This window comes from Euprymna scolopes, chromosome 29, assembly GCF_053919585.1.
Source record: "Euprymna scolopes isolate OS-2025 chromosome 29, ASM5391958v1, whole genome shotgun sequence".
Classification (NCBI taxonomy): Eukaryota; Metazoa; Mollusca; class Cephalopoda; order Sepiida; family Sepiolidae; genus Euprymna; species Euprymna scolopes.
Window position 1 is genome coordinate 15,513,523 of NC_136510.1, and position 16,172 is coordinate 15,529,694.

A 16,172-nucleotide genomic window follows, 5' to 3' on the forward strand; every position below is an offset into this window, starting at 1 on the left:
AACAAAAAAATATAACAAAACAAAAAAAAAACATGCATGCGTGGTCCCCCTCTACACGTGAGGGATGGATGACCAAAAATGAGTAAGTTGTGGTTTGTGTCAGGTATTTTTTTTTTTTTTTTTTTTTGTTTTCAATTTTTATCCAAAAAACGACCAAGTACAGCCTCTGGGGAGGGGGGGTGCAAACCAGAATTTTTCCAGAGTCAGCGATACTGAATGTATATTTGGAGCAAGTGTCTTCACATTTTGGTCAAGTTTCAGTGAAATCTAAGAGACTGATAAAAAGTTATGGGGCCAAAAGCATCATTTTTTGCCATTTTGGGGCATTTTTGACTCCTTTTAAGTCCCTGTAGATGCAACAAGAATTTTGTTTAAAAAACTTTATTGTTGTGCACATCTACGTATTGAAATACAACTTATGGCAAAATTTCAGAAGAAAAGTAATCGACGGTTATCCGGGAATCGTCCGGACTAACGGACACCACTGAAAACAATAAATCGGGAGACCAAAAACAAATGGATGGTGAGAGCTTAAATTGAAAATTGGAACTAAAGATTTTTAATCTAAGCCTTAATCATATGAGCTACATACAGCAGGTTTGCTAAGCATTAATAAATGTAACATCATTATTGAACTATGTCACCAGTATCAAATAATATCAAGTGGGATACAGCTTTATTTGACAGAAATTGAATAGAAGTACGTCTGTCAACTAGCAGGAAAACCAGACGTTGCCTGGGATTGAATGAGGATCAACAAATGTTCCACACTTCCAATACTTTTATTCAATGAAAATCAAAATCTAACTCTTCCTTCTTTACTCGGATTTTTCAATAATCAATTTTCGATAGTTATCAGCAGAATTCTGCTACAAAATCTATCTTAAAGTACTCCTAGATACAAAGTTAAAAATGAAAAAAAATGTTAAAAAGAATATGCAAATTAGCTAGATATTTTGCTAGTGAATGTAATTCCACGCCCCATATATAAGAAAATTGTATTTCCTTTTTAAATAAATAGAAAATATGGTTTTTAATATGAATATCCATACACACAAAAGAAAAGCGAATTTATAGGAGTATAGATAGATTGAAGACTCGCTTGTTTAATCACTATAATCGTATTTTTCCCCAAATACCTTCAAACTAATCTTCATGAGTGGCTATCAGTAAATGTGCTAGGGTATTTATAGAGGCGATTATCCTAGATACAAAGTCTATTGTGTGAGATTAAAAAAAATCGGCCAGCTGTTTTGGAGTCCAAATTTTAAATTAAAAAAATAAAATAAATAAATTATAAAAAATCAAAAAAAATTTTAAATAAAAAAAAATTATAAAAGATCTACAAAAAAATTTTAAATAACATTTTTTTTAAATAAAAAATAAAAATAAATTTAAATAAAAAATAATTTTAAAAACGACTAACAATTAAAAAATAAAACACAAAAATAAAAAATATTTGGGGAAAATAAAAAAATTTAAAATTTCAAAAGTAAAAATAAAACATCTAAAAATTTTTTTAATAAATTTCTTTTAAATAAAATAAATTAATAAAAGTAAAATAAACTTAAATAAAAAGTAATAAAGTAAAATAAACCTAAATAAAAAATATTTTTAAAAACGATCAAGACAACAATAAAGATAATATTTTTTGTTAGGCATTTCTCATAATGCCTCACAGGAATTTGCTCTGACTCTGAACACCCAATTTATTGAAAAACAATTTCATTTGACAAATGTTCACATTGAACTCTCAAACAAACTCAATTCTAGATGTAGACCAAAAAGAAATTTAAAAATATCTACAAAAATCATAACATAAGAAAAAAAAAAAACTTACTGCAGTGCATTTCATCAGAACCATCCGGACATTCGGAAAGGCCATTGCAAACCTTATTGGATCCGATACATTTTCCAGATTGACATTGGAATTGGCCACTGCTGCATTTTTCTATATCTGTGAGAAAATTAAAAAGGAAACCCTTTTATTTCAGCAAAAAAAAAAAATGGTTTCATTCTTCAGATATGTCTTTTGAATCTATGACAAAAATTATATTTCAAACTAAACTTGATCAATTAAAGAAAATGTGTTTTTTTCTTAACTCACATTTACAGAATAGAGCTATTTTTAAAAATCAACTGAAACCCACATTTAATCAAAAAGTTTCATAAAGCTTGACATTCAGTCTGATTCCTGCATTAGCATTTCAGTATATTTGTTTTTTAACAGAAAATGAAAAAAAGTCTAAAAAAACCCAAACCCCCCCCCAAAAAAAAACAATGGTATCTACTGACTTTTTGTGTCAATTTCAACTAAAAGTAATGATATCTTAACTAGCAAAGATAGCAGCACTTCACACAGGACTTTGCTGTACTTTGCAGACACGTTTGTAGTAAGTGGATGTTGTAAGGGCCGCACCAAATATGACCGTAACGATTAATCCTGACCTTGAAAAATGATGTGCAACATCTCTAGGTCGGAGACCATTATGATGTCAGGTTTGATCATGATTGGGCCAATGGTAAGGGCTGTAGGAGAGTATACATACATAGGCTATGACTTTGATCTTAATCTTGAAAAATGGTGTTCACCATCCCTAGGGGGGGGGGACCATCATTATACCAGGTTTGGTCATGATCGGTCCAATGGTGAGGTCTGTAGGAGAGTTGTACACACAGACACACACACATGAATGCTACTACTTTATATATAGATTGGCATGTCAGAAGTACGAGGTGCCTTCAATAAGTTTCCAAATTTTTTTTGTACACGCATTTAAAATTGCCGTAGACTCTTGAAAATTCAGTTATTGCTATGCATCTTATGAGATGACTAATTTTTATGATTTCAGATTCAAATGAACAGCTACAGCAGGAATTGGAATACATCCTACTAAAGCCTGATTGTCACAGCTGGTGAATTTCAAAAATGCAATCTGGACCTGAGGATACTTTAGAAGAACGATATGCAATAAAATTCTGTTCTAAACTTGGAAAAAATTGCCACAGAAACGTATGGAATGCTTCAGACTGCCTTTGGATCATCTTACTTAAATTGAGAATTAGTTTTTGAGTGGAATAAGAGATTCAAGGAAGACAAGGAGTCTGAGAGATGGGAGGAGTAAGGGAGTTAGAACACCAGAGTTCATTGGCCAAATAAAGAATTTCATTGATAAGGACTGTCGTGTGTCTATAGGGACAATAAGTGCAGTTTGATGTCAGTGTGGGAACTGTACACATAATTATTTGCAAGGAACTGAAGATGTAGAAGATTTGCACAAAGTTTTTCTCAAGGGTGCAGTCCACAACTCCATCCTTTTCACAGACTATTTGACGAAGATAGGCAACATAACAAGGTAGAAGTCCCAAGAAATTTGCAATTGTATTTCGCGTTTAACCCGCCCCCCCCTTCCCAACAAAGTTGAAATGATCGCAAAGTAAAAACAAACAAAAAACTTACCACAGTTTGCTTCGTCACTGCCATCCGCACAATCGGCATGTCCGTCACAACGCCACGAAGATTCGATACAGTGACCAGTGACACATTGGAATTTCTGTGGACTACAACTCGGGAGAGCTTTAAAGAAAGTTTAGAAAATATTTTCAATGTTTTCAGATGAGAAAGAAAAGGACATGCTTAAATATTTTATTACACATACAGGGTAGAATGATATTTTATTACACATACAGGGTAGAATGATAAAAGTATCGCCCTAAAGAAAACAACACTACAACTTTATTTTTAAAACTTATTGAAAAAAAAAACAAAAAAAAAACAATTCAGGTAACGTGATTATTTATAGAGCTGACATCTACTCAATCGGTCCTGGATATGACCTTAAATTATATCCGGTGGTGAGGCCCCAGCTTTGGAGAGTGTGGAGCCACCCTTTAATTGCTCCCATATCCACTCTGACCCGGAGTGGTAGTATCTGTTAACTTTGGGTTAAATAAAAACCGACTTGAAAAAAAAAAAAAAATATATATATATATATATATTTTATTAAAAACTTTTTGTTTAAAAATCACTGGATTCAGCATTAAATAATCTGAAAAGGGTTGATATGCCGTAAAACAAAAACAACCAACCAACCAATCAACGTAAACGTTGAGAGCTTGGCAAATGGCAGCGATCAGGCTGACTTTGACATTGTGGAAGGTCATGTTGGTGATGTTCTCAACATATGACCAAACAAAGTAGTCCAGCGGGTTCAGGTCGGGGGATGAAGGGAGCGAATGAGAGAGGGGTACAAGGTCGTAACACTCTTAAAGCCAAGCCTGGGTCTTTTTGGACTTGTGGGCCAGCGCCGAGTCCTGCTGTCACACACAGGGTCTGCCAGCAGCCACCTGATTGCACCATAGGATCACCACTCTTCAGCACATGCAGGTACACTTTAGTGTTGACTTTCAAGCAGACTTCGAAGGCATGATGTGGCATTCCCTTGAAACCACACCAAAGACCATAGCCATTGGCCGGAGACTTTATTTCCCTCTTCTTTGTGGCAATCCAGCAATGCATTTTGGGGGTACTGGCAATGGTCCCCTTGTCATAACTTGGATCGGTAGAGAGCACGAGTTGTACAACTGCACATCTCTTCTCTCGCTCGTTGAACATTGTGTCACTTTCAGACATGATAAAAGGCTCCTATTGCTCTTGGGATTTGTGCACAACTGGCCAACTAGTAGATGATCTGCAACAAAAAAAAAAAAACAAAAAAAAAAAAAATGTTTTTCATCAAACAGAAATGGAATCATGTCGTCTTTTCTAGGGCGACGATTTCATTGTTCCACCCTGTATATATATATATATATATATATATATATATATATAGTTTAAATCTTTTATATATTTTAAAATGAGACTAAATGAAATAGTTGAGCCAATATTTGTTATAGTCATTGTCCTGGTGTCGAAAAATGAGAATGGTTTGTCCTGGTTATTGAGCCAATATTCAGAAGATTTTCGTTCTTAGTTTTAAAGAGAGGTGGCGTTTGATCAACACTGCCGATGTGGGGGTGGGGGTACGAGGTAAAATACTGTTGTTTTTTTTTTAAATCCCCTAAACAGTTTTTCATGGTAAACAACTGATCATCCCTAAAATTATATCGAGACTAACGTGAATCCTTGAAAGCAAAATAATGCAGTGACTATAAAAGATTAATTGATTTACAAGCAAAGGAAGATGAGCATTTTTCAGCAACTTAAAAAAAAAAATAAATAAAATAAAATAGTTTAACTGTCACTAACCCTAAGTATGAGTGGCAATAATATCCCCCCTCAAACTCTAAATGAACAGAGAAAGAAAGAATAGCTGAGACAAGCTAGTATCTTTTTCATATTTGCTCAGCTTGCATGCCATAACTGAGATGGCAACATAAATCTAAAATATATGGTAGTGTTTCAGCGTTTTAAAATGGATTTTAAAATGGTTTGACTTCCACGTGTACTCACTACAATCAAACTCATCGGATTTCTCATGGCAATCAAATTCACCATCACACCGCCAGGTCCCATTAATACAAGCTCCATTTTTACAGCGGAATTCCCCTTGACGACAGACGGTGGTATTCCCTATAAAAAAAATAAAGAAAATTCAGTGCTAAATTAAAAATAGTCAATTTAGTACAAACCATTTTCTATTTTAATTACCAAAGTTATTACAATTAGATGAGGTCTACCATATCCAGGTAAATGTCTGCCTTAGACATACATTCAGATTGTAGCTGTCTTCTCTTTTGACATGGCTTGTTGCAGTTTGCTATTTTTTACCAATAAATTTGATTTGTGATTTAAAAAAATAATTTTATTGGCACTTTTTGTGCATTTTAGTTTTTGAGGACAATTTTTTTTAATTTTTTGGAGACGTCTGAACAGGGGAGACACAAAAATGTTATGGTTCTGCATAACTTTTTAGCAGAAAGCAAACAAAATAAACAACACCTGCACAAAAAGATACATTAATTATTTGAACATTTATTGAAATAAATTTTTATAACTTTTAGAAAATAATTAGAATTTCAAATAAATTACAGGCATTTTTTGTACTTTTTCTGAAATTAATGGAAGTTATTTAAAAATATGTAATTTAAAAATTAAACATTTTATTTTAGAAAATTAAAGTTTCATAATTAAAAATAATCATTAAAATTTATAGTTTTAAACAGTCATTATTGTAAAGTGTATGACTTGTTTTTTTTAACTTTTTTTTAACAAAATTTTAACTTTTAAAAGAACTTCTTGAATTGTCTTTCCTTATCTGAAAAATGAAACCAATTTTTTTTTTTCTAATTCTTGTAAAATACACTAGAACCCTGGGATACGATGGCCCTATGATACAATTTTTTTTTTCAGGTTACAATGTGGAATACAATGATTTTCTGGCCCCTGGTTATGGTATTTCCTCCTTCTTACGGTGTTATTTATGTTATTTGATTATATACATGTGTATTATATACTATACTGTATTTTGTTACTAATTTTTAATGCCGTATCCTGGTGTTCTACTGTAATTTTGAAATTATAATGTCCTTCACATTTATATTCTGTTCAGATCAACCGTTTCCGTTTCATATCTAACGGTAGGCTTCAAAAGAGGACTGTTGAATCTAGAGATATTCGTATTGGATAAATGGTTGAATATATATTTTTTTAAGCATTGACTTAGTCATGTGATCTATCTATGCAAATAAGGTCACATGACCTATTTATCCAATCAAAATCCTGAATTTTCAATTGTATTCATATTTGACTTTATCACAGGTTTTTCAGTAAAGTTCAAATCTTTACAAAAACTAATTTCATTCTTTAGAAAAAACAAAAAAAAACAAAAAAAAAAAACGAATCATTGCTTATTTTATTTTTATTTTAATTTTATAACAATTCCAACAATGAAAGTAAAAGCTGAACTAAAAATAATGAAATTACCGCAGTCAAGTTCATCTTCCCAATCTCCACAGTCATTCTGTCCATCACATTTAAGACGAGCTTGAATACAACGCCGGCTACCAGGGCAGTAGATCTCATCAGGCTTGCAAGTAATTTTTCTAAAATCTAGAATTAAAAAAAAAAAAAAAAAAAAAAATTTTAAATACAAAATGCTTATCAAAACCAGCGCTTTCATACAAACACAATGAGAAAAAAAGTAGTTGCACATTTTGCTATAAAATTAGCTCCTTATGTTGGATAATCAAAGTCAAGCATACCCAGACAACAATCCAGAATGAATCAGAAAAAAACAAAACAAAAAAAAAAACAATGAGAATGACTTGTCCTGGTTATTGAACTTTTAACACAATCAAAGGTATGAGAAGAATCAATTATGAAAAAGGTCACAGCAAACTACATAAAGACTTGAATTAAATTTAAGCCAGTTGTTTTTTGATTGGCAAACAAAAAGACTAATTTTCAGGGTGCACGGTCAGCCAACACTCAAACCCAACCATTCTCTCCCATTTCACCAACACAAACATTCACAATATTTTTATAAATCCAAATGTTGTCATTCTTCTGTGTGAAGCATAATATAACACTTAGCTCCAAATTAAAATAAATAGAAGAAAAAAAAACATTTTTCAGCCAATGAGAAGTGTTAAAAATATCTTCATCAAGTCCTTGAAAAAGAAGCAGTTAAAAATTTGGCATTAAACTACTAGAATTGACATAAACAAAACAAATTTTCACTCCAAACTTACATCGATAAATGGTCATTGCAACAGATATGACAAAAGTGAACACTTCATACACTCAAATAAGCACTACCTTAAACAACTCGTGGGAGAAAACACTTAACTGTTCATACTCACATATCTTAATACATGCTAAAAATATTTCAACTGAACTTTTAAATTTGCTATATTTTGCTTGTAATGAAGTGACTAAGTAGAAAATAATCACAATAACAACAATTTTTATTTATTTTTTTTTTTTTTAAGTAAAAGGGGCTCTTTATAGCAATCAAAGCTTCAAACAGAATTCCCTTTTCAGTTTTTGTCCACGATAAGCTGCATTTAATCCTCATCTCAAAAATTTTTTATCCTCTAAACTCACCACAATTAATTTCATCTATTTGATCGGAGCAATCAACTTCTTTGTCGCATATCCAAGTCTTAGGAACACATTTTCCATCGCCGCACCGAATATCTGTTTGGCTGCATGATTCATGCTCTGCAAGAATAATTAATAAGTCCAACTTTTGAACGATGCAAAAAATGACAGTTTGAAAAAGCCAAAATGATAATGAACCAACGTCAAAAATTAAACCTAGGTGAAAAAAAAGAATAAAATAAAACCACATTTAAATCAAGAAAAAAAAAAAACAAAAAAAAAAACACCATATTTTTTATACAGAAAAATCATTTCTTTTTGGCATGAAAATTAATGAAATGACTTTTTTTTTTTATGGGAAACCTAAATTGCCCCCCCCCCCACTCAGTACTGGTCCAGATTTTGAACAAGACTGATGCAATGAATAAGAGTTCATTCCTCTTGCAGTATTGTGATTGGTTGGTTAAGCCAATAAATATTGGCTGGTAGAGTCGTTCGAGAGAGATGTTGAAAGATACCCAAGCTTCACGCTAGGAATTCCCGCTTCGACTATGACACATCTTCCATAGGGCGACATAAGAGATTTATTACTCAAACTGAAGCAAGCCTAGTCACCTACTTCAGATGATATATATCCCTTTCTCAGAATCATAACAGACAAAAACCTTCTTTTTTTTTTTTTGTTATCCTAACCATAACTTATTTTTGTTGCCTTTGGTAATAATTATTTCTTTACTTCTCTTATATTTTTTACCTCTTTTTATCTTTTTGCTAGAAAATTTGGACAATCGCCAGTTTAAGATTTAATTAATAATTTAAATTGTCTGCTTTTCTTGTACTCTGATTGGAAAAGCATTTCTGCATATTTTGGTTATTTATGTAAACAGGTCCAAAAAAGTCTTATTTGGTTCAAAAACTGTACCAGTACTGAAAACTTGAAAAGATTTACAAACATCAAAACTAAAATTGCATATTTCCTACATTTCTTTTTTTTGACAAAATCCTTTAAAAAAAGAGAAAAAGAATTTAGAAAAATGATCAGTTCTCATCCAAAATTGCCTCATTATTAATAAAACAAAAATGAAGAAATATCTTTATGATGTACATCAATCAATCAACAAGGGTTTTATCACTCAATGAGGAACCCCTCCCTGGACTTTAGCCATCTAACTGTCCTGAGCTATCTGCTGCCATGTGGGACCCATGTGTTGAATTAGGTCATCCCTCCATCTTGTTCTTCTCTTCAGTCTCTTATGTTCACGAGGTGTCCATTCTGTTATCCTGATGCATACTCATGACGAAATGAAAATATATTTTAAAAAAATCATGTAAACTGCTTAAGTAATTTTATTTTTAAATAAGAAAAATCAAATTTTATGAGTATTTGAAGAGTGACTGTTTTAAGCGACATTTTGAAAAAAAAGTCTCAAAAAACAGGGGAGATAAATTTTGCAAGTTTTAAATTGAGTTATGTTGTAATGCACAAAAATTCCCATTAATCACTTAAAAATTCAGGACAAGAACACTTCTCACTGCCTCCATAGAGGGATTGGAAATTTTATGTGTACTATGAAGAATACTTCCACTCCCAAATTGTTAAACCTCAGATGAATCTGTGCTATCATTATTTGATTGACATGCATCATGATGGAATAACTACATAAAAGGGGAAAATGAAATGCTGTGATATGTTACTAAACCGACAAAATTCAAGTTGTCTAGGTGAAGAACCACTGTATGGATAATCTGTGGAGATTGCAGAATTAGTTTGTATAATGCTAGCTATTCCTGCTTGTTGTCTAGAATTCAACCTAATTAAAAAAAAAAAAAAAAATACAGAAAAATCTTTATGCTGTACATACTCACCATGGAACGAAAATGTCATATTTCAAAAATCATCAATTGTTTTGGTATTTTTTTTTTTTTTTTACAGCATTTAGCGATTAATAGTCATTCATAAGCATTTTGATCTATTTGTCTAGGCAGTTCAAATGGAGTTGCCTCCTTTTATCAAATACTAGCGGAGGGGGTGGGGTACCCGGCGTTGCCCGGGTGTTTGGAGGTGTGCGTGTTAAAAAAGTTGGGCAGGTAAAAGACAAAAAAAAAAAATAGTTTTAGTAGGAAGGTAGGATTGAACCCTGAAGCCTTGACGCGAAGGTGGAAACGAAAGGGCAGTAAAGCCAGACACCTAACCATCTCAGCCACGAGGGGAGAGGAACTGATATACGCATTAAGTGAAGGTTTATAAAGCGAAATAAACAGGTGTGAGAAAGTGGTGTGATGTCTGACCTAGTTTTGCATTGCAAGCCAGATCATTCGCTTTTCGAAGACGCGGCGAGCTGGTAAAAGTCGGGCAAATTAAATACACACAGGACCCCCGTTGTTAAGTCGTAGTTGTTATGATTTAGACACGATATAAAAAGTTTTAAGGAACGAACCGACTGAGAATCACGGTGAAAAAAGCCTTTTGCGGACATACATAAAAAGCGAACATACATACATACATCTTTGCTTTTATATATATATATATATATATATATATATATATATATATATAGATGGTGGACAGAGACACACCATCCCTACTTTCTCCTAAAAATTTGATTTTTTAGAAAAAGAAAAAAAAAAAATCTACTTGATCACTTTATATGATTTTTGGAACATGACATCTTTGTTCAGTGATGGGTACATACAAAGATTTTTTGTGTATTTTTTTTCTTTTTTAATTAAGTTGAATTCTAGACAAGAACCCCATTCGTTTGTGTATAGCACTAAGGCAGATAATACAGTATATATTAAATAATCTAGATTAAATCCATGCACTTAAACTTTTTCACAAGTATACCAATGTTTAGATGTTTTACATATGTAAAACAATATAAAAATATTTCTTAAAAAAGTAAATTTTTTTTCTTAAAGGTTCAGAAGTGTTGAGAGAAAAAAAAAATAATTAAAAATTTTAAAAGTTAATAAAAACCAAAAAATAATTATATTAATTAAAAAAAAAAAAAAAAAAAAAAAAACCAACAAAAACATTCCATATTTTGCCAAAGATATTCGAAAGACTTACCACACTGCTCATCAGAGCCATCTTTACAATCATCTTCTCCATCACATTTCCACTGGACTAAAATACAGCGGCCATCATCACACTTAAATTCCTCATCAGTGCAATTCTTTTTGGCTAAGGAAAAGAAAAAAAAAAAAAGAAAAAAAAAAAAAGAAAAAAAAAAAAGAAAAAAAAAAAGAAATTACAAATCTTAATTTAAAAAAGTCTTCAATATACTATACAAATATAAAGTTTGATGCAACTAAAACCCCATTAAAAAGGAAAAATACATTAACACAAAAATTCAATAAAACTTCCATTAAAATAATAAAACTATTAAAATAAAACACTAAAATTATAAAAAACTCATTAAAATATTAAACACATTAAAATAAAAAACATCAAAATAATAAAAAAAACACATTAAAATAATAAAAAACACATTAAAATAATAAAAAAACACATTAAAATAAACACATTAAAATAATAAAAAACATTAAAATAAAATGAAAATTTAAGATAACTTACTACAGTCGAGTTCATCACTGTCATCTCCACAATCGTTGTCGCCATCGCATTGCCATTCTTTCTTTATACATTTGTGATTGGAACAAGTAAACTGCAAACTTGAACATGATGGATGCTCTGAAAAGAAAACAATTTTCAATTTATTTTACACTTTTTCTTTTCAATCAAAATAATCCAATTATTTTTTTATTATTGAAAATTTATGCATAAAAACATTGGTTTTCTAATTTTTAACCAAACATTAAAACTTGGTTCAAAATATTTTCTTTAATTTCCGTGATTAAAAAAAATAAAGCACATGTGAAAAAAATCTGTTTTAATTTTTTTTTAAATCAGACTGGACATTGTTGTTGGGTTTTACAGCATGTCAACCATGGTTAGGTTCACTGTTTGTAGAAATCGTACATTTTATTTATGATTAATTTGAAAAGATTTTTTTTACTGCGTACAACACTTGATCTTTTACCATATAATATTGGCCAGGCCTCAATAGTTTAAAAGTCAATTTCTAAAAGGTGTACAATATCTTTTTGAAAATGAGTATATTTTATTTTTACTCTAATTCATCCCAAATAAGTCACAGTGCCACTGGGGACCATATTTATAGGGACATTATGTAGGGAGTTGAGCAGTGAGATGTCTGGTCACATTACATTTAAACTTCTGCAGGTCAGTACAGTCAGGGGAGCAGGAAATTCCGGAATCTAGCGAATTGAGAGAAGAACTATTGGAGTAAAGGTTTTCTGACATCTACAGATGTCTACAGTGTAGGGGTGAGATTTTGCTGCTTGTCAGGTTAGTCGGGGGGTATTTACATCGAGAGGGCACGAGTGTTAGGAGTTCGTTAAAACATTTCATTAAAATACTCGCAAAATAGGCACAACATTGTGGCGATGGGACAGGGATCAGAGTTTGGTTAATAGTGCAGGACTTATTAGGCTAGAGACTCTTTTGGATCCTGTTTGAGAACAGAAAGACAAGTGGTAGATGCACCAGCCTAGATGTGGCAGCAATACTATGCATGGATGAATGGTTGCTTTGCAGAGATATAGGATACTCTGAGTTGTGAGTAGATTTCAAGCACGGTAGAGAAAACCCTTGCAGCAACCTTGGCAATGTCTTCAATGTATTTGTTTCAATTCATGTTGCCTATAAATGTTAAGCTGAGGAGTTTGAGCAAAGAGCTTCCAGGTATTAGTCATGGCAATGAGAAAGTTTCTTGTAATTTTTAAACGAAAGAAACCGAGTCTTGACAGCATTAAATGTTACCATCCATTTACGTCTCCATTCCACTATAAGACTGGAGGTCATTCTCTAAGGTTTCAGTCATTGCCTTAAAGATACGTTCATTCATTTGCCTCTTGTGTTCGTTATAGAGCATGGTGTCACCAGCAAATATACCCTTCTTGGAGACAATTTTATCAGGGAGGTTGTTTATGAGTAGGAGAAATAATAAATTCCAAGAATCGGCCCCTATACACACCCACAATTAGATCATGCTGTTTGAATGTACGACCACTGTTTCAATGTGCGACAAATCGTGGATTACAATAGAAAAATGCGAGCATGAAAAGTAATATGGTTAAGCTTAAACATAGAAAGGTAAAGGACTAGTTGTTAAAACTGGAAAAGAAAAGATATTCTGGTAAAAAATATAATAAATTTATAACTTAAAATATTGCAGCATTAAGAATTTTTTAAAAATTCAATTTATAACATTATATAATCAATTCTTGATGTTTCAATATTTTAAGTTATAAATATATATTTTTTTACTAGAATATCTCGTCCTTTTCTTTTCCAGTTTTAACAAATAGTCCTTTACTTTTCCATGTTTAAGCTTAACCATATTACTTTTCATGCTCGCATTTTTATATTGTAATATATATAAGTATTACAGTTAAGTTTACCAAAATAATCCAAGATGGCAAAACTAAAGTATATTATAAATATTGAAGAGTTAATATTTATAAAGTAATCTCAACCAGATGTAAAAGCTCGATAAAACCAAATAGGAAATAGAGCTTGTTTTTTTTAACATGTTTTATTAACTACTTTTTCTTATACACACACACACACACACACACGCAACATATTGTTTTTTAAATTTTCAAATTAACCATACAAAATAAGGTTTTCAAAGACGTGACTGAGCTTCTATTTAAAAAACTCAATAGATTCCCAACCCAACCGTATGACAAGGTCAGAGAACCAGAATCCTTACATCAAAGGTGAGAAAACTGGATGGAAAGATGCTCTAGATACCCGTATCACAGTCTTGGGAGTCTGGAGTGTTAGATGCAGCACAGAAAAGAGTAATGTTATTGCTAATAGAAAAGAGAGGAAGGGGAGACCCGAGGGGAAAATCTGAAAGAATCTGAAACAATAAAAAGCAGAGCATGAAAATAATTTGTGAAAGTGGGGGATAAAAAAAAAATGTTTATGAGGTAGCAATCCTTCGATAAATATTTGGCCATGGAGGAAAACATGCCGAAAGTTTGCGCAAAAGTTTTCAAAACAGAGATAAACCCTAAAGAGAGATGGTGAACGATTTGATAATTCGTCTTAAGTTACAATTGACGCCGTCTAAGTTTAAAACTGAATGACAAGAATAGAGATAAAGTGCTTCTTCACATAAGGGACCGTGATCTATAAGCAACTATCACGAACTGAAAATTTATTTTCCATGCGAAAGCTGCTGCAAAGAAGGTAGACTTCCTCTACTATACTAGAAAATTACTCACAGCCAAGAGTATCCTGTATCTCTACATTCGCCCATGCATGGAGTATTACTGCCACATCTGGGTTGATGCATCTACTACTAGTCTGTCTTTTGACAGACTACAAAGAATCTTCAATCTAATAAGTCCCACACTACTGGCCAAACTCCAACTCTTGACCCATCGCTGCAATGTTGCATCCCTCTACCTGATTTACAAGTGGAATGTGCTCCACTGAACGCATAACACTTGTGCCATCTCGACATACATATTCCTGACTAACTTGACAAGCAGCAAAATCACACCCCTTTACTGTTGAGATCCCTAGATGCCGGAAAGCTTTCTACTCTAGTTTCTTCTTACGGACTATCAGACTTGAATTTCCTGCTTCCCTGACTACCAACCTGCAAAAGTTTAAAGGCCATATGAACAGATATCTCGTTACTCAAGTCTCTACAACCCCCACCCCCCCAATAGGTATGATTCCAAATAGTGGCCCCTTACATCCATGTGACAATACGTCTTGTTTGGGATGCAAAAAGAATAAAATAGGGTTCAATTTAATTAAACCTCTCGGATTATGTAAACAAACCAATATTTAAAAAACACTCAATATTAATTTGAAAATATTAGAAAACCAATTCTATACTCCTATAATTTTTTTTTTATTCATATTAAAAACCTTTTTTTTTTATTAAAATTAAAAAAAAAAAAAAAAAAATACAACTTTTTTATATATGGGTCGTGGAATTGCATTCATCTGCAAAATATCTGGCTAATTTACATATTCTTTTAAACATTCATCTATTAATACGATAGCATGTGTGTTCTTTTGTGTGTCACGCTTACATCCGGGTCGTTTAATTGTTATGTACTTCCATTTCTTGTCATAAATAATTTTACCAAGAATTCTTCATAAGAATTGGGTTCGATTTCGATTATAGCTGATGGCACTCCAGTAATCTATTTTTTCTATATAAATAATCTTATCAAGAATTCTTCATAAGCTTTGGTTTCGGTTATGGCTGAAGGAACTCAAGTTATGTTTTGAAAAAAAGAAAAACCGAATGAATTTCTTTTTCTTTTTTTCAAAACAACATAACGTCAACCATCGCTGGTATTTTTATTTTATTTTTATTCATTATATATATATATATATATATATATATATATATATATATATATATATATATATATATATATATATATATATTTTTATTTCGGTTTCGATTCAAGCTAATGCACTCAAGTCATTTGGATATATTTTTTTATTTTTGAAATCGCAACTTTATAATATATAAAAATCGATAGAACATCAACTCTATAATAATATATACGAAATCTGTAAGAATTAAAATATTTAAGCATACTTTACGACCGGGCTTTGCCGGGCGTTCGTGCTAGCTTAGATAAATACTTTTGCAGTTTTAACAAAAAAGCTATAATAATATCAGCGCGTCTCTATTTACACTGAACATCTACAGAATGCCAACATCAATATATTACAGATGAATGAGTCCCCTGCGGAATTTCCACAGTTCCCGCTAGTTTTAATTAATTCCCTATTAGTTTTTTTCGGTATTCTTATGGGATGATCATCTTCAGTTAACTATTACGTGTAATTATATTCATGAAGATATTCTACACGATTTATACTTGCGTAATATTTGCGTAAAAACCTCTTTCTATATATATTTATGTATATATATTTGTTTAAAATTTTTGCCTACCGAATTCCTGGCAGTTTTTGGTCCACAGACAAAAAACTTAATATATAGGGTATTCGAACCCATGCGGAACTTTATATTTGGGTTTTAGCCAAGGAAAAATC

General features: G+C 31.8%; 1 protein-coding gene across 1 annotated transcript in view; it reads right to left on the bottom strand.

Moving 5' to 3' along the window:
• LOC145252500 (low-density lipoprotein receptor-related protein 4-like) overlaps positions 1-16,172 on the bottom strand; it is a 265,250-nt gene that overhangs the window by 109,880 nt on the left and 139,198 nt on the right. The window contains exons 3-9 of the mRNA XM_080111996.1: positions 11,622-11,738; positions 11,115-11,228; positions 8,048-8,164; positions 6,926-7,051; positions 5,453-5,572; positions 3,461-3,577; positions 1,841-1,957 (exon numbers count right to left, since the gene is read on the bottom strand). Of these exons, the coding sequence (XP_079968122.1) occupies positions 1,841-1,957; positions 3,461-3,577; positions 5,453-5,572; positions 6,926-7,051; positions 8,048-8,164; positions 11,115-11,228; positions 11,622-11,738 (828 nt within the window). The remainder of the gene's footprint in view (positions 1-1,840; positions 1,958-3,460; positions 3,578-5,452; positions 5,573-6,925; positions 7,052-8,047; positions 8,165-11,114; positions 11,229-11,621; positions 11,739-16,172) is intronic.